This window comes from Brachyhypopomus gauderio, chromosome 13 (genome assembly GCF_052324685.1).
Source record: "Brachyhypopomus gauderio isolate BG-103 chromosome 13, BGAUD_0.2, whole genome shotgun sequence".
NCBI lineage: Eukaryota > Metazoa > Chordata > Actinopteri > Gymnotiformes > Hypopomidae > Brachyhypopomus > Brachyhypopomus gauderio.
This window is the reverse complement of record NC_135223.1, coordinates 4,927,537-4,953,712: the sequence shown is the minus strand read 5'-3', so window position 1 is coordinate 4,953,712 and position 26,176 is coordinate 4,927,537. Positions and strand designations below refer to the sequence as shown.

The following is a 26,176-nucleotide window of genomic DNA, read 5'->3' as shown; positions in this document are numbered from 1 at the left end:
TTGGGGTAAGTGTAGCGGTTCTGCAGTAGGCAGACGTGATTGGACGGATGCGTGGTCTCTTTCTGGCATGGGCGGAGCCGGCTGCTCATTGGGCACCCTTCAAACTTCCGTCGGCTTCTTATTGGTCCAGTTGTATATGCCAGTTGAAAGTTGTCTTGGTTTTTGCTGCTGGTGATTCAGTTAGCCACATGGAAACGGGCTTTACAAAGACCACGTCCACACGGCTTCTGTCCACACGGACAATGCTGTTTTTGTAATGAAAGAACAAAAATGCGTAAAATAAGTTTCTTTAACATGGGACGAAAGTCAGACTCAGTATGAGGGGGAAAAAATGGAATGAGCAGGTTCCAACATTTGGCCCCTTGTTTGACCCCCTGCGTCAACCTGACCCCATGACACATATAATTGCATATTGCCCAGTACAGAACAGACATGTTTTCTATATGGCCATGAACTGAATTTCCAACCAGTATTTACGTTACATTCATCTGGGCTATTCAAATGGCCTTTTTATGACAGTTCCAGTGTACATCTATAAATAAATTCTATAGCTTTTTTCACTGACCCAAAATTATTGTCCCTCTCAAACCCTCTTGGCATCATCACACATTTGGCAAATGTGCAAACAGGTTCTTTTTCTGGAGGAGTTTTTCTGGTTTTTGGGGGGGCACTAAAAATGCCAGACCATGTGTCCAGTCAAAAAGAGTCTGTTTATACTCTGGTGTGAAACAGGTAAACAGTATGTAATCCCCCAGAATCCTGTAATATAATATAATAATGAATCTGTAACATTGGAAAAGATTTTTACAGACTGTATTTTCCACATGGGCAAGTACAAGCACTACACAAGAAGCGATTTATCATGTTAATTTGACATTTTGGTTGGCTGGCAGAGTTAAATCCTTGAAGAGTTATTCATCTTCAAAATGTCTTGTGTGTGCACTTGCAAAAGACAGAGTTTGTTTGGAGTGTCATAGCCCAAATCCACTCTGTGCCAGACACCTCACTCTGTGTTCTGTCTCACTCTACAGTCTCTCTCACTCTATGTTCTCTCACTCCGTGCTCTCTCACTCTGTGTTCTGTCTCACTCTGGTCTCTCACTCTGAGTTTCCTTCACACAGTGTGTCTCCCTCACACAGTCTGTGTCTCCCCCACACTTTGCGTCTCTCTCTCACTCTGCACTCTGCGTCTCCCTCACACTCTGTCTCCCTTACACTCTGCGTCTCCCTCTCACTCTGTCTCCCTCACACTCTGTCTCCCTTACACTCTGCGTCTCACTCTGCGTCTCCCTCTCACTCTGCGTCTCCCTCTCACTCTGTCTCCCTCACACTCTGTCTCCCTCTCACTCTGTCTCTCTCTCACTCTGCGTCTCCCTCACACTCTGTCTCCCTCACACTCTGCGTCTCCCTCTCACTCTGTGTCTCCCTCACACTCTGTCTCCCTCTCACTCTGTCTCCCTCTCACTCTGTCTCCCTCACACTCTGCGTCTCCCTCTCACTCTGTCTCCCTCTCACTCTGTCTCCCTCACACTCTGCGTCTCCCTCTCACTCTGTCTCTCTCTCACTCTGCGTCTCCCTCACAGAGGATGAGGAGTGAAGGAATGAGCAGCGGGACCCTCTCTAAGTCGTCCTCGTCAGGCATGCAGAGTTGTGGTGAGGAGGAGGGTGAGGAAGGCCCAGACGCCGTGCCCCTCCCCCCACCCATGGCCATCCAGCAACACAGCCTGCTGCACCAAGACTCCCAGGAGGACAAGGTAAGGCTCCGCCCTCCAACACTAGCCCCTCCCACTGGGTCCTGAGTTGCGTCTAGGTCAGTGTTTCTCAACCTTTTTTCAGTTGTGGCACCCTTTATATGCATGCAAAATTTTAAGGCACCCCAGTTTACAATGCGTTAAAAACACAGGCTTTGGGGGGGGATGGGGGGTGGGGGGGGGGAGACGTAAGTTGTTGATCGGGGTGGGGGGGGTGTGAACGTAAAATGGACACAAATTAAGTATTATATCGCAATCTATCGATCGCGGGTGGTTGGCGCCAGAGCGAACTAGTAACTCATTGAATCATAGATATGGATCAGATAAATAAACAAGATTTGTTTTTCGGATGTGAGATATCGGAAGTGTGCCGTGAGAGCGTGTGAATACGGTCAAAGCGTGTGTCTCATGCTCAATGCGTGAGCGTTGGCAACCCTGAAAACATACTCTCTGCAACCATCTCCCAGCCAACATAACACAAAAAAAGTTATTATTAAGACAGAGAGCAGATAAATGTGACTTACAGTCAGTGGGAAACCTGCGTAATCACGTGCTGACCTTGGTCATATGCAGGTCATATGCACGCTTTGAGCGTGAGACTCACGCATATTTAGCGATTTCACACGCTCTCACGCCACACATGGAATTTCTCACGCTTGAATATTATTATTATTAATTTATTTTTTAAATAATCTAATCGCCGCACACCGCAGCATATTCAGCCAATCCATCGGTTGTATATTATAACAGGTTGAACCAATCAGAATATAGATTGCGCTGTTTCTTGGTCGACTTTAGCCAGCCCGCTCCCCAACCACACACACACACACACACACACACACACATACACACAGCTGCTACACTAACCATCGCGACAGATTCCAATCCCCCCCGCCTGAAAAAAAGCTCACGCAAGATCTGGTCATATGAAATACATTTTAATGATTTTTAAAGCGTATAATAACTTCATTTTTTAAAACAATAGTTTTTTATTTCACATCAGAATATTTTGACGGCACCCCCGATGAAGACAGACGGCACCCCAGGGTGCCGCGGCACCCCGGTTGGGAAACGCTGGTCTAGGTGCCCAAAACAGATTATGACTACGGATTAACTGTTCATTTTTCATTTTTCATCTCTTCAACCCCCATGCCTTGTTTCTTTATGTATGAGTTATGCCAATATGATATTCATAAACATCTACCCACATAATATCTACATTACATATCATCACACATTATAATTTGTTGATTTACTCAATTCCTGGCATGATGGTTCGAGTGGTTGTTCATGTTTCTGGACGACCTGGATCTAACGCAACTGTCTGTTTCTTTCTTTTTCTTTACTTTTCTTTCCTTTTCTTTTACTGTCATTTTGCTCTCTAGCATTCTGCTCATTTTTGCTCTGTGTTCGTTTTGGCCCGGTTTCCATATCTTTCCATGTAGCTCCTCCCCCTGGCTGTTTACCCCTCCCCTTCTTCACCTCCCTTTCTATTCACTTCAACCTCTTGCGTTTTTTTTTCTTCCTTGTCACTTGTTGACTTGAATACTCCACACACATTTGACCTTTCATATAGTCATTTAAGGGCCATCCTTCATATCGACCAAAATAATAAATAAATCAGTGAAGAAAACACCTCTAATGTGCTCATTTAAATATGTAAATACCCACTTCCTTCATTTCATCCTGTTGTGTTCGTGTACCCTCCTTTATGGAGTATTTGTGATTATGTACTGGGATTTGGGATTATGTCCCATGTAGCTGACAGTCATGTGTACCTCACCTCCTATTGACCAAATAAACCCAAAAGACCCATTTCCAAACCAAGCTTCTCCCCCAACCCTGCAACTGTTGCCCTATTGGATGTCGAGTTCCGAGGCCACGCCCCATACCTTATTTGGACTGGTGCAATGTTGGGCTCAGAACACTCTGGTGAGCTTTCCTTCACGTTGGCTTAATTATGAGACCTGATCAGAAATATGAAGTGATGGATTTCCCCTTCAGCCAATGTACACCTCTGTTTCTTACTCATTTCACAGTATATTTTTACTCACAGCATTTTCTAGTAACTAACACCTAGGCAAAGACATGTTCTTACCCCTGTCTCACACACACACACACACACACACACACACACGCACAGACTTTGCTTGCTAAATATGAAACAAATATGAAGTAACGGGCTGAAGATTTGCAACCACACACACACCGCCCAGTTTAAAGTGCATCTGGTCTGCTGCTCATGTGTATCCATGGTAACCTCTCTCTCTCTCGCTCTCCCTCTCTGTCTGTCTGTGTCTGTCTGTCTGTCTGTCTGTCTCCCCGCAGGGGTCTTCCCGCCTGTCAGGACGTCCGAGCAGCTCGGAGACGCCCAGTGCCGCCGAGCTGGTCAACGCCATCGAGGAGCTTGTCAAGAGCAAGATGGTGGGCGTGGCCGAGGGCGGGGTCTCCATTCTCTGTCTCTCTTCCCGCCAACGGTGGCGTTTTTGGGCCTGTTTTCTAGTCTCCTCCTGTCTTGTCTTGATCTTTGATCTCTCTCTCTCTCTCTGTCTGTCTCTCTCTCTCCTTCTCTCCCAGAGTCTGGAGGAGCGGCCCGTCTCTCTCTCCGTGGAGCAGGCTGAGAGCAGCAGCCCCTCCTGTAACCCCTCCGACACCTCCCTCCTCTCCTCCTCTTCACCCGTCGACGAGATGGACGAGCGTAAGGCCGGATTCCTCAAGAAGCGACAGTAAGACACACCCCCCCCCCCCCCCCCCCCCAAGACCCGGCTTTCACCCCAGTGTGGCCGAACGCCCACGCTACTTCTCTCCTCCGCCTGGCTCCCCCCACAACCAGATCTGAATGGCGTTTCTCTGCAGGAGTCTCCGACTGCTTATCTCGATAAACACATTTCATTCTTTTCAGCTATGTGCTTCTGGAGCTGGTGGAGACAGAAAGAGACTACGTCAGGGACCTGGGTGCAGTGGTGGAGGTAAGACGAGCGATTGTGGGCTCAGGATCTCCACGCCTGGACGTCCTGTTTTGTGTAGAGTGTGTAAGAGTGCGACGCAGTGTGTGTAAGTCTTAACGCCGTCTCTAGCGCGGAGCTGGGCTTCTTCGGTAGAACAGGCCGATTCGTTCTTTTGCATTCGTAACTCGCGAGGGCGGCGATATTCCCGCACCGTCGGGACGATCTCCGACGGCGTCGAGGTGTGCCACGGGCGGCGACGGTCGCCGACACCACCTCCGCACGTCCGACTCGCACGCTCACACGCTCGGGTGTCCGTGGCAGCGTCTCCGTGGTAACGCCATCCCAGGCCTGTCGTGTTCGCAGGGCTACATAAGCCGGATGAGGGAGGAGGGGGTTCCGGACGACATGAAGGGCAAAGACAAGATCGTGTTCGGAAACATCCATCAGATCTACGACTGGCACAAGGAGTAAGTAACGCGCGAAGCGCACGTGAGTTAGCAGGAGGCTGTAAAAGAGAAGTGATAACCTCGTAGGTTTACCAAACGTGTGGGCGTCTCGGGACGCGGACCCCGAGGCACACGTCACACTGACTGGACTTTCTAAGATGGCAGTTGAAGCACTAGGTGGACTGAAACAGCAGTAGCGTGGCCTTCGTGTGAAGTGTTGTGCGGAGGAGTTGATGGCCTCACACACTGCCACAACGTTGTCATGAACTCATGGAAATGACGAGGTCATCATTGTTCCTGTTCTGCCTGTTATTTATAACAAGCCAATAAGTGTAGGTGTGTCAGGCCAAGGTTAGCCCAGACATCACTAATACAGACGTCACGGTTACAGACTTCACTGATACAGACATCACTAATACAGACATCACTGATACAGACATCACTAATACAGACATCACTAATACAGACTTCACTGATACAGACATCACTGATACAGACATCACTAATACAGACTTCACTGATACAGACTTCACTGATACAGACTTTGCTGATACAGACATCACTAATACAGACATCACTAATACAGACTTCGCTGATACAGACTTTGCTGATACAGACTTCACTAATACAGACTTTGCTGATACAGACTTTGCCGATACAGACTTCACTAATACAGACTTTGCTGATACAGACTTTGCCGATACAGACTTCACTAATACAGACTTTGCTGATACAGACTTTGCTGATACAGACTTCACTGATACAGACTTCACTAATACAGACTTTGCTGATACTATCTTCACTGCTACAGACTTCACTGCTACAGACTTCACTGCTACAGACTTCACTAATACAGACTTCACTAATACAGACTTCACTAATACAGACTTCACTGATACAGACTTCACTGATACAGACTTCACTGATATAGACTTCACTAATACACACTTTGCTGATATATTTTCTTTTCGACTCGTTTTTACACAGCTTCTTTTTGGCCGAACTGGAGAAGTGCCTGGAAGATCCTGATAGGCTAGCAACCCTGTTCATCAAACAAGTAAGGAATGGTTTTCAGTAGGCTCTTACACTACAGGGGGCGGGGCAATAACACCTTTATTTATTCTTTTGTGGTGCAAGCTGACCACTAATGTGAAACGTTGCGTTGTTCTGCAGGAGCGCAGACTACACATGTACATCGTTTACTGTCAGAACAAGCCTAAGTCAGAACACATCGTCTCCGAGTACATCGACACTTATTTCGAGGTAAGAAGCCCCACCACAAAGATCAAGCCGATAAGGGTACAAAGAATTCCAGGTGCTGGCGGTCTGGGCTCACGTTCCTGTGTGGTTCCTTGATCGTTTGATTGTTGGTGTTTCCTCCCTCCACAGGATCTAAAGCAGCGTTTAGGCCACAGGCTTCAGATCACAGACCTGCTCATCAAACCGGTGCAGAGGATCATGAAGTATCAGCTGCTGTTAAAGGTCAGTCCTGCAACCCCATCAGGTCAGTCCTGCGACCCCATCAGGTCAGTCCTGCCACCCCATCAGGTCAGTCCTGCCACCCCATCAGGTCAGTCCTGCCACCCCATCAGGTCAGTCCTGCCACCCCATCAGGTGATCACACCGCCGTGCTGCAAGTTCTCATATTAAGCGGCCTTATCGCTAGGGCTGAACGATTTTGGAAAATAATCTAATTGCAATTTTTTATCTATAAATTGCGATTGCGATTTAAAATCGCGATTTTTTCCCATTGTTCCACTTCAGGAAACTCTGTTTCGGCATTTTTTATACAGCTCAAATACAGGGTTGCGGGGGGGGGGGGGGGGGGGGGGGGGGGGTGTAAACAGAGGCGGTCTTTGCATAGAGGCGTTGCTAGGCAATTGCCTTGGGCCCCTCCCACTGTAGGGCCTCCTTGTCTAGCTAAAGCCAGGTTCACACTACACGACTTTTCAGTCGTCAGGTTTTTGTGCCGTTCGCACTACACGACTGGTTGTGCTGTAATCGCGAGTCTCTCAGTTGTTGTGGCTTTCACACTACATGACTGATCGGTGACGTGGGCTCACGAATTAAACGACTGGGGAATCGCCGACTCATCCGGCTGCCGTCCAAAAACACGAGAACACGAAAATGAAACACTCGCGAGAACCAGCAACACCACGAAGAAAATAAAAACAACGTACATGTACTCCACATTTTCGTTATTCGTTTCGTTTATTATTATTTTTTACCGTTTAACCACTCCATAGTCCCAAATTGCCAGAATTATTTCATCTCTCCGTTGCAGTGAACTTAGATATAGTCAATCGTCACAATAACTTAAACACAGTGTTGTAGTAAAGTTGTATGAAGCTAGACGCTGCTGTTGACTCTCAGTCGCCGACTGGGCTAGATATGAAACGTGCTAGATATCTGCCGGTCGTCTGCGATGAGTTGGCGACCACTCGGCGACGGCTCGGCGAGCGTCTTTCAGCAGTTCACACTACACGACTGATCGAGCGCCGAATGATCCCCGATTTGCGTCCGACCACAGTTTCTGTCGGCGATCTACAAAAACAGTCGGCGACTGAAAAACCAGCCTAAAATCTTGTAGTGTGAACCTGAACTTATTTCTCGCATATTAATGTTGATGGGCCCCCTAGCTAAATTCGCATTGAGCCTCCAAATTGCTAAGTCCGCTACTGGGTGTAAAATGGACTAAATTTAAGTATTATTATTATATCGTGATCGATCGATCGCCTGTGGTTGGCGCCAGAGCGAACTACTAATTTTTTAGTCTAAGACGCTCAATGCGTGAGAGTTGGCTGCCCTGCAGGTATAGCAACTTGGCTAAAATATGTGCGTGAGGGCGTTTGGTAGCGCATATCCAGTGTGTTTAACAAAGCCATGAAGCCGGGCTTGTTCACTATATTAACGGGCATCATGTCTTTCACTATGAACTCCGTTACTGCCCGAGTTATTTCAGCGTGCCGCTTCGAATTACATCCATAAGGAGTTACACTTTCAAACGGTTCGGTCAGTGAACCCTGTCTGCTGGACCGCGGTCAAGCTATCCGCGCTTTCGCGATTCATCCGTGCTTTAAATCTTATTGCGCCTATATGCGTGATTTTACGGTATTTCGCTGCTCACCGCATACTAAAGCTGTATAAGCGCAGAGAAACACTTTGGCGTATTTGAAGATGCAGCACTGGTCGTTAGCATTTTAGCCTTACAAATATCATACGAGGCTTTGTGGTGTTTTTTTAATGCTGAAGGTTTGTAGTGTTACCTCGAGTCGTAGCAACAGTAGCAAGGCATGTTTTGCAGGGTACCTGACGTTGAGCAGCATCTTTTTAAAAGCCAAAGTAATTTCACACAACTTATGTGCTGCCCCTCTTTGGTATTAGACTTTCAGTTGTGTCAGCTTCTGTCGAGCCTGAAGCCATTGTGCAACAAGTTAAAGTGCGCTGTGTTAACTTCACTTCTCCACCTCCCTGCCTCCTGCTCGGGTTTGCTCCGTTCGTCCTCGGCTCGGCTCGCTCCCAAGTCACGTGACCAGTTTAAATCGCAGCCTGTGCGATTAGACAATCGCGTTTTAAAAAATCGCGAAATTATCGCAAATGCAATTAATCGTTCAGCCCTACTTATCGCACAACTAAATCTCCCCACGGCTGTGGTGTGACCTTTTCCTCCTTCTTTAGATGAATTCGCCGGTGTGCACTTTGTCAATATGATCTAAAATTGAAACTTAAAAGATTAGGTGGGGTAATTTCAAACTAATTTTCTGAATTGTGTGTACAAGGAAGGAATAAAAAGAACAAATCAGTTGAAGTTTCCGCTTTGTGTTTGTTTTTTGCTCCAGGATTTCCTAAAGTTTTCCAAAAGAGCCGGAGTTGATTCTGCAGAGCTGGAGGTAAGGACTAAATGCCTCAGGGAGTTCTGGTGCCCCGCCCCCTTGCCCCGCCCTCCACACCACACCCCGCCCCTTTAGGGTTTAGCTGTCTCACTCAGTTTTTAACAGTCTAATGGATCTCAGCGTTCTCTTTCCTAAGCACCTGACTGTCTTTTGCAGAAAGCGGTGGAGGTGATGTGTGTCGTTCCGAAACGCTGCAATGACATGATGAACGTGGGCCGCCTACAGGGCTTCGATGTAAGACCCTGGCGCCATGGTGATGGGCTGGGGGTGAAGTGGAGGGTGGGCTGTGGGTGGATGAGGGTGGTTCATGGGAGGATTGTGGGTGGATGAGGCTGGTTCATGGGAGGTTTGTGGGTGGATGAGGCTGGTTCATGGGAGGTGTGTTTGTGGGTGGATGAGGGTGGTTCATGGGAGGATTGTGGGTGGATGAGGCTGGTTCATGGGAGGTTTGTGGGTGGATGAGGCTGGTTCATGGGAGGTGTGTTTGTGGGTGGATGAGGGTGGTTCATGGGAGGTTTGTTGGTGGGTGGATGAGGGTGGTTCATGGGAGGTGTGTTTGTGGGTGGATGAGGGTGGTTCATGGGAGGTTTGTTGGTAGATGAGGGTGGTTCATGGGAGGTGTGTTTGTGGGTGGATGAGGCTGGTTCATGGGAGGTTTGTGGGTGGATGAGGGTGGTTCATGGGAGGTTTGTGGGTGGATGAGGGTGGTTCATGGGAGGTTTGTTGGTGGGTGGATGAGGGTGGTTCATGGGAGGTTTGTGGGTGGATGAGGGTGGTTCATGGGAGGTTTGTTGGTGGATGAGGGTGGTTCATGGGAGGTGGGTTTGTGGGTGAGGCTAAGTTGCTTTTACAGTTACTGTAGCTGCAGAGCGTTTACTGTGAATGTTTGTGTGGATGTTACATCCCGAGGCCTCATTAGTTTGGATGTTCTGTGTGTGTGTGTGCGTGCGTGCGTGCATGTGTGTGTGTGTGTGTGTGTGTATGCGTGCGTACATGTGTGTGTGTGTGTGTGTGTGTGTGTGTGTGTGTGTGTGCGCGCGTGTGTGTAGAGGCTACTCGCAGCTCGTTCTGACGGTGTTGTCTGTGTTTGGTGGTGTTCAGGGGAAGATCGTAGCGCAGGGCAGGTTGCTCCTTCAGGACACCTTCATGGTGTTGGACCAGGAGAGCAGCCTGCTGGCTCGGGCCAAGGAGAGACGCGTCTTCCTCTTTGAGCAGATCGTCATCTTCAGTGAGCCGCTGGACAAGAAGAAGGGATTCTCCACGCCGGGCTACCTCTTTAAGAACAGCATCAAGGTGTGTAAGCATCAGTACTCTCAGATCAGTACTCTCAGAACAGTACTCTCAGATCAGTACTCTCAGATCAATACTCTCAAAACAGTATTCTCAGATCAATACTCTCAAAACAGTATTCTCAAAACAGTACTCTCTGAACAGTACTCTCAAAACAGTACTCTCAGATCAGTACTCTCAGAACAGTACTCTCAGATCACTACTCTCAAAACAGTACTCTCAGATCAATACTATCAGAACAGTACTCTCAAAACAGTACTCTCAGATCAGTACTCTCAGAACAGTACTCTCAGAACAGTACTCTCAGATCACTACTCTCAAAACAGTACTCTCAGATCAGTACTCTCAGAACAGTACTTTCAAAACAGTACTCTCAGATCAGTACTCTCAGAATAGTACTCTCCGAACAGTACTCTCAAAACAGTACTCTCAGATCAGTACTCTCAGAACAGTACTCTCAGATCACTAATCTCAAAACAGTACTCTCAGATCAATACTATCAAAACATTACTCTCAGAACAGTACTCTCAAAACAGTACTCTCAGATCAGTACTCTCAAAACAGTACTCTCAGATCAATACTATCAAAACATTACTCTCAAAACAGTACTCTCAGATCAGTACTCTCAGAACAGTACTCTCAGAACAGTACTCTCAGATCAGTACTCTCAGAACAGTACTCTCAGATCACTACTCTCAAAACGGTACTCTCAGATCAGTACTCTCAGAACAGTACTCTCAAAACAGTACTCTCAGATCAGTACTCTCAGAATAGTACTCTCCGAACAGTACTCTCAAAACAGTACTCTCAGATCAGTACTCTCAGAACAGTACTCTCAGATCACTAATCTCAAAACAGTACTCTCAGATCAATACTATCAAAACATTACTCTCAGAACAGTACTCTCAAAACAGTACTCTCAGATCAGTACTCTCAGATCAGTACTCTCAGAACAGTACTCTCAGATCACTACTCTCAAAACAGTACTCTCAGATCAGTACTCTCAGAACAGTACTCTCAAAACAGTACTCTCAGATCAGTACTCTCAGAACAGTACTCTCAGAACAGTACTCTCAAAACAGTACTCTCAAAACAGTACTCTCAGAACAATCCGGGCAGTCCAGGCTCACACAGCAGGGCTGGAGCTAGGGCCAAACACTTCCTAATTGGACACAAAACCCAGACAAGAGATGAGTGATGTCAGTATGCCCACCTTCTCCCCCTCTCTCTCCCACACCCTCTCTCTCTGTCTCTCTCTCTTTATTTTCTCTCTCTATATATATCTCTCTATATTCTGTCTCATTCCCCCTCTCCTCTCCCCTTCTCCCCCCCCTCTCTTTGTCTCCACCCTTTCTCCCCACAGGTCAGTTGGTTGGGACTGGAGGAGTGTACAGACGGCGCCCCCTGCAGGTTCACTCTGACCTCGCGCTCTTCACCGGGTGCCACCGAGCGCTTCGTGCTCCACTCGTCCAGCCCTGCGGCTTGCAGGCTCTGGGTCCAGCAGATCAGCAGCATCCTGGAGAACCAGAGGAACTTCCTCAATGGTAGGAAGAACACCTGCTTCTCGCTTGCTCTATGACAGCCATGTCTCTTGGGAGCTGCACACCTACAGTTTCCTTTATCACAAACGCTTATCTATTTCAAACATCTTGTCGGTGTACACAGATTTTTGCATGTCTGTTGCCGTGCACATTCGGCCATGTCACTGCTGCGTTGCCAAACAGTACAGAGTGGTCAGTGGTGTTCTTCACTGACCAGCGATGAACTGGGTCGAGGGTGGCTAACGAACCGGCCGCAGCAGTGAGACGGCGTGGGTGTAAATGAGGTGTTTCGAACAAAGTGGAGCTTGATTCTGCCAGATTTCCTGTACCGTGATAGGACGGCGTGAACAGCAATAGCTCAGTCACCGAATGGCGTTTGTGTGTCCCAGCGCTAACGTCTCCCATCGAGTACCAGCGGAACCACGTGGGGGCGAGCGGGGCGGGCGGCCCCAGCGGAGGTGGCCTCCCCGGGGGCGGCGGTTCGGCCTCGGCCTGCGGCGCTTCCCGCTCGCGGGCCTCGCGGATCCCCCAGCCCTCCTCCCGCCTCCCCCAGCCCGCCCAGCACCACCACCCGGCCCCGGGGCCGGACGGCCACGCCTCAGGTACGTGTGTCCCCGCGCCGACGCCCGACAGCCCCCCGAGCGAGCCGCGCGAGGAGGCCCGGCCGCAGACCCCCTTCCGCGGGCCCACGGTAGCCCCGCTGTGCCTGGCCTCGCCCCGAGCTCGGACGGGCCTCCCGTCCCCAACGCTCTCCCCTCTGAGCGGTCCCTTCGTCCCGGGCAGCCCCGCCCCGGTTGGCCCCTGGGTCCCCGCCCGGCCCGGGCCCTGTGCGGAGCAGGCAGAGGTGCCCAAGCGCCGGCGCTCGAGCCACAGCAAGGAGCCGGACCGCGCCAGCACCTGCTCCTCCACCAGCGAGCACTCCCTGCATTCCACGCACAGCAATGGGGTAAGGGCCCGAACTCTAGCCCCAGGCTTCAGCCAGGCCTAGTCCTGCTCCTGCTTCCTACTAACCCGCCGGGGCGGTGCGGGACGCGTCCTGTGGCCCGGCCTTGCAGTCGCTTATGCTCTCACACTCCGTACCCGTGACAACGCGGGGTTAGGAGCCAGTGGACTAACCCGTACTAACCCTCGCCACCTGGCGGTTCCCACCGTTCCACGGCGACTCCGGCCAGGTTTGGGGCGGAGCCGGGCGTGTGTGGCGGTCCAAAGCAGACGCTCACTCGCTGGATAGACGGCTGGAATTTCTCCGCCTACTAATGAGAAGCTTCCGGATTAAACGGCCTTGCCTTGCGTTGCACCAAACGCTCATGCGCTCTCTCTCACGCTCTCACTCTCTCTCACTCTTTCTCTCACGCTGTCACCCTCTTTTTCTCTTCCTCTCAGCCTCACCCTCTGCAGTATCTCATACAGTGTAAGAGTGTTTACATACTGTGCAGTTTGTATGGTCAAGTGTATCAGAGTACTGTATGAGTCTAACACTTCATTAAGTTTAATCTAAAATTATCCTAATAATCTGAAGGATTTTTAATATTAATCTTAGGTTTTTTTAATCTTTTGATGGTCCTAGTAAGTGTGTGTGTGTGTGTGTGTGTATCTGTGTGTGTGTGTGTGTGTGTGTGTGTGTGTGTGTGTGTGTGTGTGTGTGCGTGCGTGCGTGCGTGTGTGTGTGTGTGTGTGTGTTCCCCTCTCAGAGTGAAAGCAGTAGCAGTAGCAGTATCTCCACCATGTTGGTGACCCAGGACTATGTGGCTCTTAAAGAGGATGAGATTAGTGTGACGCAGGGTGAGGTGGTGCAGATTCTGGCCTCCAACCAGCAGAGCATGTTCCTGGTGTTCCGGGCGGCCACGGAGCAGGGGCCCGCTGCCGAGGGCTGGATCCCCGGCCGCGTGCTGGGCCACACCTCCGCCGGCACGCCCGACTGGACCGACGGAACATTCAAGTACGCCGCACGCCCGAGCTCCTGGTGGCCTACATCGCCCAACATCCACCCCTACATCGCCCAACATCCACCTCTACATCACCCAACATCCACCTCTACATCATCCAACATCCACCTCTACATCACCCAACATCCACCCCTACATCACCCAACATCCACCTCTACATCACCCAACATCCACCTCTACATCACCCAACATCCACCTCTACATCGGCCAACATCCACCCCTACATCACCCAACATCCACCCCTACATCACCCAACATCCACCTCTACATCGCCCAACATCCACCCCTACATCGCCCAACATCCACCCCTACATCACCCAACATCCACCCCTACATCACCCAACATCCACCTCTACATCACCCAACATCCACCTCTACATCGCCCAACATCCACCCCATATCACCCAACATCCACCCCATATCACCCAACATCCACTCCAACATCACCCAACATCCACCCCTACATCACCCAACATCCACCTCTACATCACCCAACATCCACCTCTACATCACCCAACATCCACCCCTACATCACCCAACATCCACCCCTACATCACCCAACATCCACCTCTACATCACCCAACATCCACCTCTACATCACCCAACATCCACCCCTACATCGCCCAACATCCACCCCTACATCACCCAACATCCACCTCTACATCACCCCTACATCCACCCCTACATCGCCCAACATCCACCTCTACATCACCCAACATCCACCTCTACATCACCCAACATCCACCCCTACATCGCCCAACATCCACCTCTACATCGCCCAACATCCACCCCTACATCACCCAACATCCACCTCTACATCACCCAACATCCACCTTTACATCACCCAACATCCACCCCTACTTCACCCAACATCCACCCCTACATCACCCAACATCCACCTCTACATCACCCAACATCCATCCCTACATCACCCAACATCCACAACAGAAACTTTTTCTCTCTGACATTGTGAGAAATGTTTATCACCTTCTTTCTCTTTTGGATCCAGAAAGTCGTCTTCATGGCACACGGCATTCCGAATCCGGCGACGGTCGGAGAAGAGAGAGAAAGAGGGCAGGAAAGACTCCCGCCAGGAGAACGGGCTCGGCAGGCTCCGTGACGCTCCACTCAACAAGGTTTCCGTGAAGGTATCTGGCACCCACAATGCCGAGGAGGTCTCGGTTTTCTCTCCCAGATCCGCTCATTCCTCTCCTTTTGCTTTTCAGCTTCTGAATCCGAACTACATCTACGATGGTAGGTGTCACGGCCAAGTTCTCAGACGTTCCTCCGGCCCCGGTGTTTTTTTCCGAGCTGAATTGACCTCTCCCGTGTCATCCCCACAGTCCCGCCAGAGTTCCTCGTGCCCCTGAGCGACGTGAGTTGCGAGAGCGGGGAGGTCGTGACCCTCCGCTGCAAGGTGGGCGGCCAGCCGAGGGCTTCCGTCTCCTGGAGAGGGCCTGACCACGCTCCCCTGAGTGACGGCAGGCGTCACACGCTCGCACACAGGTACGCCCTGGCAGTTCCAGTGACCTGTGACCTCCAGACCTACACCTCCAACTGCACAGTTCTCATACCACGACTTTTCCCTCCCACGCTTCAATAGAAGCGCGCCACCGATATCATACGTTATCATAATATGTGGTTTCTCAGTTTGCGTCAGAACATCAGTGTGGTGTCTGACTACCTCATTTCCCTCTCGTGCGACAGCGAGACAGGTGAAGTGACCCTGTGCGTCTCGGCTGTGACCGTGGAGGACGGCGGCGTGTACACGTGCATCGCCGGCAACGACGTGGGCGTGGTCACGTCCTCGGCCTGTCTCCGGGTGCAAGGTCCGTCCCTCTCCCACTCTGCGAGTTTCGTTACGCTTTCGCATTCCGTGCGGCACGTTGCCGTGGTTACTACGAACATGCTGCTGATTCACAGTCGTGGCGCACCGCGTTTCTCTTAATGCCTCGATTTAGCGCGGCGTGTCCTTCCCAGGAAAGCAGTTCCACTTGAGTTTAATGGGGCGGGATGCACACACTCAAAGCCAATCCTAACATACTCTTGCACGAGGTCCTGGCGTTTTCAAACAGGAAGTGGTCTAGACAGTTATAGTCAGAGATAATGAGTCAGAACTTTCGCTCTGTCAGCAGAGAGTGATTTCAGAGAATGAAGACACTGGGTTGTCACAGATTATCCTCGCAGAGAACATCCACACAGAAAATCCACATTTAATGTTCTAGTATTGTCACTGGGTATATGATTTATCCTCACAGTGTCCTCATAGAGAATTTTCCTAGACTATCCTCACAGAGTGTATCACAGAGTATCCTCACAGAGTATCCTCACAAAGAATTCTCACAGAGCATTCTCAAAGATGCAGCACAGGACAAAGTGCCCTCTCTGTAGATCCACCGCCCGGGTCAAACTTCCCAAATGTATGTGTGTGTGTGTGTGTGTGTGTGTGTGTGTGTGTGTGTGTGTGTGTGTGTGTGTGTGTGTGTGTGTGTGTGTGTGTGTGTGTGTGTGTGTGTGTGTGTGCGTGTGTGTGTGTGTGCGTGTGTGCACTCACCAAGTGCTTGTGTATAGAACCCGCTTGAACTTGTATCTTCTAGCATTACATCTTGCTGGAAAATTAAAATCCATCCACCTTAGTCTTAAAATAATAAGAAAGATTATACAGTAATGTTCATAATACAAAGACACTTTCATGTATAACAGACAAATCAGGAACTAAATGCAGAGGCAGGAAAATGTAACAGAGACTCCAGAACAATAGAGATTTAGTGCAGGAACTCAGAAGGATAGGAATAGAACAAACCAATGCGATAACTGACCCGGGATCAGGTATAAATAAGGAAATGAGATCAGAGAGGCAGAAGAACTGACCTGGGATCAGGTATAAATAAGGAAATGAGAGGACCAGACAGAATAAATGGAGAGAGGTGGGGTGCAATTCACCAGCACTCACCAAGAGACACACCCACTCCTTCAGAGACACGCCCACTTCTTCAGAGACACACCCATTCCTTCAGAGACACGCCCACTTCTTCAGAGACACACCCATTCTTTCAGAGACACGCCCACATGGAGGTGTAACTGCAGTTGGAGAAGGGTGGAGGTGTGACAGTACATGTCGAGGTGTTATAATACATAATTGAATAGATTAGTATTGATTAGAATTTTTTAATGAATCGTTTAACAATATAAACACCGCAGCTACTGCTGTTGTTGTTTATAACAGATCCCTCCGATGATGGCATCATTTGGAAGGAGAATTTCGAGTCGCTCTATGTGGAGTTGATGGAACTGGGGAGGTGAGCCCTCCTCTCTCTCTCTCTCTCTCTCTCTCTCTCTCTCTCTCTCTCTCACACTCGCGCAAGGTCTCGCGTGACGGTGGCTCCGCCCTCTCCGCAGGGGCAGGTTCGCCGTGGCGAAGTGTTGTGAGCAGCGGGCTACGGGTCGCCATGTGGCAGCCAAGCTGGTCAACAAGAAGTTGATGCGGAGGGAGCGGGTGGTGCGCGAGCTCGCCATCCTGCGCCACCTGCACCACCCGTGCCTGGTGGGCCTGCTCGACGCCTTCGAGACCCCCGGCAGCTACGTCCTTGTGCTGGAGATGTAAGCAGCCCCCCAACCGGCCTGGGTTTCCCAGCGGTGACCTGTCATGTGACCCTGTTCACCCTCAAATCAGCTTTCACGCGCATGCTCGTTTCTCTCAGGGCCTAATTAAACGACCGCCTGTACTCTGTAGCCGTGGATCCTCTAACGTGTGTGATTCTCATGGTTAACATGACTGTGCAGGGCCGACCAGGGTCGTCTCTTAGACTACATCGTGAGCTGGGGGAACCTGACAGAAGAGAAGGTGGCCCTCTACCTGCGGGACATCTTAGAAGCTTTGCATTACCTTCATACCTGCAGAATTGCTCACCTGGACGTGAAGGTATGGTCCTAACGCCTACCCAGATCCATCACGTCATTGGTTACTTAGCCTTTCCAATGGGGAACCTGAAGTGTTCCGGTTCACAGACATCATTTGGAGTTGTTCATCACAGTTCCACAAAAATACTGTAAACAGGTTCTGGAAACCAGTTCCCAGAATAGTTCTTCAGTGCAATCCATGACGAACCGTGACAACCATTCGTTGATGACGCAAATGTGGCCCAGTTCTCTGATAGCTCCAAAGCTCTCAGATGCACGAACCGGAACCGTTCCAGTTTCGGTTCCTTGTTTGAGGAAAAGGGCTAATGGGTTCCATATCCACTAACCGTACACAATTTGACCTAAAGGTGTTTATTCAGAGGACCGTATGTTCCCAGTATCTTTGTGAGTTCCTTTTTGAGTATTGTGCACCAAAGCCATTTGTCTCATGTTTGTCACGCAGCCCGAGAACGTGGTGGTGGAGCAGACGTCGGAGCAGGCCGTGGTCAAGCTGACGGACTTTGGCGACGCGGCACAGCTCTCTGACTCCGCCTACGTGCACCTGCTGGTGGGCAGTCCCGAGTTCTCAGCCCCCGAGCTAGTGCTGGGCGAGCCGGCCACGTGCGCCGCCGACGTGTGGAGCGCGGGCGTGCTGGCGTACGTGATGCTGAGCGGCGCGTCACCCTTCCTGGACGAGAGCACGGAGGAGACGTGTCTGAACATCTGCCGTCTGGACTACAGCTTCCCTGAGGACTACTTCGGCGGCGTGAGCGGCCCGGCGCGTGACCTGGTGCGAGCGTTGCTCCGTGCCGAGCCACACAGGCGCCCGCCTGCACACGTGTGCCTGCAGAGGGAGCCGTGGTTGCGGCCCGGGGCCGCTTCGCCTCACGCCCTCCTCGACACAGCCCGCCTGGTGGCCTTCATCGAGCGCCGAAAGCACCAGAGCGACGCGCGTCCCGCAGACGCACTGCGGGCCTTCGTGCGCGCCCGCCTCCTCGGGCAGGCCTGAGGCAGGGGCCCCACCCACAAGGGCGGAGCCAGAACTAGAGCCAGGGGCGGAGCCAGTGATCTCCTCCTCTCTCCAGGAGAGAACATCCAGGAATCTCGGAAGCCAGGAATATCAAGCTCTCTCTCAAAGGCCCAGAAAAGAAACCACAAGGTTGATGGAAAAATAGATGGAATCTCATTCTCATTTTGGAGCCATGTTACATAACAAAGTGCCGCTGGGTTTGTATACTGCTACTGCTAGAACTCTTTACCCGGATGACAAAAATCGTGTCAGCCTCATAATCGTTCACTCTTTGTATGGAAAATGCACACAAGCACACACACATACACACAGAAACACACACAAAAGACTTTTTTGAGAGTTTTCTGCTCTGAGCCAGAAAGGGCGACCATTTTGTTTAGACAGTATTTGAATCAGGTTGTTCTACTGTACAGCTGTATTCAGGAAAGATTGTGTTTTGTACAAAATATGTACAGAAGCACAACCGAGGAGATATCTTTATCTTCAGAGTTTGGGAAGGGAAAAAAAAGATTATTTAGAGGTAGAAAAATGAAATTGGTCACGCGGTGACTTTCGAATCATTCATTTTTGAAACACTGTAGCTGTGAACTTGTTTTCATTTTTCGTGAGTATGCTGTACATTACCATAAGCAACACAGACGATGTCATCCGAAACGTTCAATCGTCAAGTCCTTTCAGACAAGAGGAACGAAAAAACCATAAGCTTTTCATTTACTTCTATTCTGTATATCAGCCTTTTGTTGTAAATAAATGTACCCTGAATTTATTCACATTCTTTTGCAGTGAGTTCTGTTGCTTTTCCACCCCCGACTGGCCTATCTCACGCAGGTAGCCAATTGGACACTCCGACAGGCAGGAAGTGCTGGTAAACATGGCAAAATGTGCACTCTTTGTACTTAGTTGGGACTTTCCATGTGCAATGTTACGGCTTTTACAGCTATTTATAATAACTGGTGTTAACCCTACTGATGTAATTTAATGTACTGGCCACTACAAGTTACTCTCCAGTGTGTGTGTGTGGCTGTGTTCCTGTGTTCAGTATTATTTTGTGGTAGGCTGAGCTAATTTAGTGAAAAAACGTTTGCTATGTCGCACTTTCTTTCTTTCTTTTCCTGAATGTTATAAATTTTCGTTGTAATACCAAAGTGAACCTTTTATGTACCTAAACGTGGTTCCTTCCTTTTCTGTGACTTTGATTTGAAAACGATTATGAATGCAAACCCCTCGAGTTTGGTGTTTACATGTATCAACTCTAACTTTATTTATTATGTCTTTGTTCATTTACTTTACCACATCTTATAATCATTTCAAAGCTTTCTCATTTAATACTCCGTTACGATAGAAGACGTAAAACTATGCTTGCATGGGTAATGTCTGTAGACTCCTACTACTTCACCAGTTAATGAAGCCCCCCATTGGCTGTAACTGTTTTAGTATTGTTTCATACTTTTGAAAGAACAGTGTTAAAGGTCTCAGACCAGTTTGTGGTAACTTGATTAATGAATTTTAAAATAGTTGTTAAAATGTCAAAATGTGTGAATTTTCACTTTTTGTTGTGTAGTTCTTTATTTATTTCATTAGCTGTACAGATTCAACAATAGAGACCTTGACATCGCCACACTGTATTTTTTACATACGGTTAAAACGTCATTTTGAATGTCTGACTTAAGTCTTGCATTTGTGTGTACAATTTCTTTGTACAGAAACCATACGTTTGCACATTCTGTGCTGTACATATTTTATTTTCCCCTGTTATTTTTGAGATTAAACACATAAAGCATTTTATTGGTAATTTCTGCCTCCTGTGTTCTTGATGTCTGCTTTGATCAGTGGGCTTCTCCTGTAGTCCACCTGCTTTAAGGCGCGAGGGTTGTCTGGGGCTGCTCTGCTCACCACAGGACCACAGGACAGTGGTTATATGAAGCACTGTAGTCTTCCTGTCAGCTGGATACAGATTTGCAGTACTTATCTGACCTCTCCTTTCTCATCTAGGTTCTTCAACCCCAACACCTGCTGTGTGTGTGTGTGTGTGTGTGTGTGTGTGTGTGTGTGTGTGTGTGTGTGTGTGTGTGTGTATGAAAGAACAGGATAACTTTCCTTTTAAGGTCTAGTTGTGTTGGTGTGTGGTGGAAAGGTTGTGCGGCTCAATGGTGTGAAAGGTGAGGTGTGTCGTCATGCTTCAACTCATGCCAAAATCAGACTTTTCTGATCTTATCGCAGACACGCGCCCTTTCATGCGAGCAACAAAGCCCCTTTAGTGATCCGCTTTCGTAAATAACCCTGTTAAAAAAAAATAAAGTGCCACGGTGCCTTTCTTTATTTTACTGCATGTGTTGCGGACAGTTTGAATGACGAACGGCAAACGAGACTGCGGAAACAAATGACACAATACCTTTTACTAAACACCTTTCTTCTACATTCACAGCGCGTTCCCCGTGAGAGCGTGCAAGGTGAAAACTTTATTTGTCTGATGGTGTGAAAATAAGAGGGCTGCGCCCCCGCACCTGCTCTTTCCTTATCAGGTGTGAAGATGCCGTGCACGCTCGCGCGGCTGCTGGAACGTTCGCACGCGCCCACAGCTGTCTCGCGATCTAGCCTCCTCGTGCACAACGAACGTCTTTCCCGCTTCTTCCCTGTTCGGGATGCGTCACTGCCTCGCGGATCCATGTAAGTAGAGACAAAACGCAGTGTGTGTGTGTGTGTGTGTGTGTGTGTGTGTGTGTGTGTGTGTGTGTGTGTGTGTGTGTGTGTGTGTGTGTGTGTGTGTGTGTGTGTGTGTGTGTGTGTGTGTGTGAGAGAGAGAGTCAACAGTTTCCCAGTGAAACTCCAGCTTTCTAAGAATAATTTATCATAGGCGTTTCGGTGACTAATAGTGTTATTTGTTTGGAGTCTTTCGGTTTGGAAGTGAATATGTACCTGTGTGTGTGTGTGTGTGTGTGTGTGTGTGTGTGTGTGTGTGTGTGTGTGTGTGTTCCTGTCAAACCACTAGGAGTCTCGCTGGTACAGATATAGAGTTTGAATTCCATCTTAACGACATGACAGAAGAACTGAAGCTATAGTGGAACTGACTAGTTAAAATGTCAATGAAATACTGAACATTTATTTTATTACTAATTTAAATAAACAGACAACCTTTCAGGAAGTCTTAGACAGACATAAGAGTTCTTTAAAGAATAACATTTTTAGAATGTTTAATATGTTTAATCAACTTATCTGAACTAATTAAATTAACTGCCTCACTGGATCCTGTTTTCTTGATGTGGGCTAACTAACACTCAGAACCCCCTAGGTCAACATTTTGTAAATATGCAGTTGGATTCAATACTTTGTTCAAATACTTTGTGCTTTTCTGAGTGTGTATGTGTATAGCTATGCCTATATCAAATTATTATATATAATTCGTATATTATATTTATTGTTTTCATTTATTGATGTATGTTATATTTATTGTAACCTATTCATTTATTGTACTAATGTGTTTTTATTTTTTATAATGTCAAATATTAAGCATTTCAATTAACTGTACAACTGTAGGAATTTAAAAACAAAATATTCTTGTGTTTATATATTTTTGCTTTTCGTCTTTTTATTTATTTTCTTCTTTTTTGTCATTCCTAATTTCAGCATGCTTTATTCAGATTATTCGTTCAGGGCTGTGATTGTTTATTTTGAGCCTTTAGCGTTATTCCGATGAACCTCTAGGGGGCGGACTTGTATTCCATTACTAAGAATAGAATACAATAACTAAAATAACCTTCATTTTTGTTTGCCGTCTTTCCCTGAGAAAAGTGGTCAAAAATAAAATTGAATTTAACAGTGTCATTCATTACAAAAGTGTTATTGAAATACAAAGTGATTCAACATCGGTTTTTAAAAAATTGGATCCTGTTTTCTTGATGTGGGTTCACACAGAACCCAGAACCCCCTAGGTCAACATCTGCTGGCTATGTCGAAAGGTTAATCTCAATCTCTAATGTCCACTGAAATATTCTTGGAATGGTGTTTTAATTTGTATAAAAAATATTATCACCTTTATTACCGACATTTAACTTATTTTAGACTGTTCCCTTCAAATGCAATCAGAGCCCCCTTCTTGTAAGTTTTCCAAGTTCCTTTATTGCCATATATTTATTGCCATAAAATAATTCCATTTTATGTGGAAAAGGTAAACAAGAAACGTATGCAAATTATTCCTAGTTTTTAAAAAATCTTTATGGACGGTTTAACCGGAAGCTAGCATAGCATAGCATAGCATGCATTAGCCTATAATATATATATATATATATATATATATATATATATATATATATATATATATATATATATATATATATATGCATTATTTAAGTAGAACGAACAAAACTAGGAGAAGCGGATTTACATACATTTTCATCTTTCCGAAAACACCAGTCTCTCTTTGACAGAACAAGGACACAGTAACAACTGTTGTGAAGTCGCTGTGGACACACTCAGTCCAAAACGGACAGCATTGTCAAATTTATCATACAAATAGCTGTCCTTGTGCTTCTAATACAGAAAATACACTGCCCTGTGAGATTATTTGTGCATTGGTTATTTTAGAGTTTCTGGGGTGAACAGGCAACTGTAATGATTCATAAAATCGCATTCAAACAGGTATACGAATATAAAGAATCAGAACCAGTTTTCTTGTGGGGAGACCAGGTTTAGTTGTGTTATGGTTGTAACACTTTTTGCTTCAGCACCTGTAACTCACTGAATCTTTGAGTTAGAGTTCTCAAACTTTTATACAAAGTACACCCATTTACTACAAATTCAAAACCCAATTCAAATATCACAGCCCTCGTGAGTTGATGTCAAATACATGGTGTTCCGTTGTTACAACCTACCCCACTATCGGGCTGCTGGGGTAAGTTGTAACAGTTAGACAAAAGAAGCAAAAACAGAGGCCACACCATGCAAAATGCTTCAAAAAGAGGTTTTTGAAATAAAATAATAAAATAACAATCCAGAACATGTGTCTCTCTCTGTGACTGACCATAACTCATATCCACTTTCTGTTTTACTCAGAAGTGTGTGTGTGTGTGTGTGTGTGTGTGTGTGAGTGTGTGTGTGTGTGTGTGTGTGTGTGTGTGTGTGTGTGTGTGTGTGTGTGTGTGTGTGTGTGTGTGTGTGTGTGTGTGTGTGTGTTGGCAGATACTTGGCAGATACCATGTGCCTTCGCAACTGATCTGTCTGACTTGTCTTTTTTTGTGACCTCATCAGATGCTTTTTAAAAAAAACATTAGCAGACACACCTCTGTCAGTCTTTCTTTTCCACTGCATAGGCATTCTGTAAAATCACCCCTGTCAGCCCCAGAAATTAACAGTAAATTGTTAATACAAAGTAAACAGTAAATTGTTAATACATCACAATTTACCTGAGAAACTAGTTTCATGTAATATAATTCATATGGTAATTCTACAATAGTATAAGTACAAAAAAATATATAGTCTTGATTCAGAAATTTACTTTCTCAGCTCAAAATCAGTTTTTTTCTCTATGGAATCTTCATGTGCCTGTTTACAGCCTTGAAATTCACCATGTGTGATCAGGGAGGAATTGGGTAAATACTGGAATGATCATGTGACTCCATCTTATCCGTGATCCGGGATGGTGTTACAACTCTCCCCATGTTACAACCATACCCGGTCTCCCCTACATTAATGCATATTCAAAATCCTTCTCTCTCTCTCTCTCTCTCTCTCTCTCTCTCTCTCTCTCTCTATATATATATATATATATATATATATATATATATATATATATATATATATATATATATATATATACATAATAACTACAGAGCCATTAGTTATGGTTTTATTCACGTGTGATTTGTTGTATTGTTAGACAAATTGTGAAAAAGGAGTAATATGGGATTGTGGTGTGAAATAAGTGGGATGTGAATCAACACTTAATTGCAGTGCAGTTTGTTCTCTTATCTTCTGACAGCACTGTGTTCTAATTCATTTTTTTTTTTCCTTTTATTAAATAAGGATCGCATCACTGCTTCATTTGATAGTGGTGTGTAAGTAAGGGTAATACCGGGCTCTTTCGGACCAGGCCTTAGACATCAATGCAGTGGCTGAATTCAGCATCGCTCTGGTCCAGATGAAGACCGAAGACCAGATTAGACTAGGGGGGGTGTGTGTGGGGGGGGGGGGGGGGGGGTGTTTCCCTATGACACGTTACTGTACCATTGACTTCAGTGACTTCTTGGTATTTGGACAGTCAAAACAATAATTGAATCATCCCGCATTATTTATCACGTTTAGGTGGCGTGTTAGAGGGGGATTCACCGTAGTATACCGAAATAACTTCTGTAGACACGCCCCCCCCCCCCCCCCCCCCCCCCCCCCCCCCCCCGCATACCGGCTAACAGGAAGAAGTCGGACCTTCCTCCCAAATTAGAGAACATTTCAAAGTAAAAGCGGGAATGAATTGGGGCGACGTGTGAAAAAATTGTCTTCGTAGGAGTGCAGAAGAATGAAAACATGTTTACTCTCTTAGCTGTTTTCACGTTCGCTGACGACACTTCCACCGGTGAGTAATGCGCGCGCGTTTACGGGCAGCCCCGCGCGTGCACGACAGCACTTTCTGTCAGACCTGTCAGCTCAGCACTTCTGTAATGTCAGAAGATATAATGACATAATGTCATCACCAATTTAGGACCAGTTTAAGAGGACGAATGAATTCATTCGTTTTAGTTTTCATTTTAATTATCCTTAACACGCATCTATCACGTTAATCTACACAAACCGAGCTTGGCTCAGAAAAGCACCAAGCATGTTTTTAGGCGTTATTTCCTTAACACTCAGCAAAACTGTTGCTAAAATTAGATGGATTCTATGAAATCGGTCCATGGTGGTTACATAACCCTAGTCCACTCCACTGGCAGAAAAGTCTAGCTAAGGCGAGCAGCTTTGAGTAAGCGTAACGTTTATGCCGTCTACATAACAACAACAACAACAGAATAATATAAGGTGTGTGGTAGTAGCAGTTGTGGTGGTAATAGTAGTAGTATTTATTGAACAATTTGAACTTCACTTCTGGCTAGCTGGCTGACAGGAACAGGATATGTGAAAAAGGTGCGCACATCTTCGGTTTGTTTGAAGAGAACTACGACGAGAGTCGCCACTGGGCCCCATCTTTATACGGCCAAGTGCGGCAGGATGCAGATGAGTGTGAAGAGTGGGGCATTTTTATCAGCGGAACCACTCCTGTTCATGTGGCCCTTTGAATGGGCCAAATTTCATCTCTCTGACATCTCTCAGACATGGACCCCCACCAGAACTGCTGATGTGCACGTGAACGTACTGATACGAGTCATAACCTTCGGTGCACTTCTCAAGAAAACTCAACATACAACTTAACAATCAATTTATGAATTCCTTTAAAGCAGTTAACCAA

General features: G+C 47.3%; 1 protein-coding gene and 1 long non-coding RNA gene across 2 annotated transcripts in view; both read left to right on the top strand.

The window, feature by feature from the left end:
- Positions 1–20,536, top strand: part of triob (trio Rho guanine nucleotide exchange factor b) — a 99,516-nt gene extending 78,980 nt beyond the window's left edge. Inside the window, 22 exon segments of the mRNA XM_076971307.1 lie at positions 1,583–1,753; positions 4,079–4,174; positions 4,328–4,476; positions 4,653–4,719; positions 5,062–5,165; positions 6,132–6,201; positions 6,318–6,407; positions 6,534–6,626; positions 8,984–9,034; positions 9,194–9,271; positions 10,139–10,330; positions 11,691–11,871; positions 12,258–12,814; positions 13,560–13,807; positions 14,824–14,962; positions 15,041–15,068; positions 15,158–15,320; positions 15,522–15,643; positions 17,041–17,113; positions 17,214–17,414; positions 17,598–17,736; positions 18,178–20,536. Coding sequence (XP_076827422.1) covers positions 1,583–1,753; positions 4,079–4,174; positions 4,328–4,476; positions 4,653–4,719; positions 5,062–5,165; positions 6,132–6,201; positions 6,318–6,407; positions 6,534–6,626; positions 8,984–9,034; positions 9,194–9,271; positions 10,139–10,330; positions 11,691–11,871; positions 12,258–12,814; positions 13,560–13,807; positions 14,824–14,962; positions 15,041–15,068; positions 15,158–15,320; positions 15,522–15,643; positions 17,041–17,113; positions 17,214–17,414; positions 17,598–17,736; positions 18,178–18,723 — 3,558 coding nt within the window. The 3' untranslated portion in view covers positions 18,724–20,536.
- Positions 20,537–21,092: 556 nt separating this feature from the next.
- Positions 21,093–22,563, top strand: LOC143474414 (uncharacterized). The gene is made up of 2 exons (XR_013120756.1): positions 21,093–21,411; positions 21,734–22,563. It is a non-coding gene; the product is annotated as an uncharacterized LOC143474414 (long non-coding RNA).
- The last annotated feature ends 3,613 nt before the right edge of the window (positions 22,564–26,176 follow it).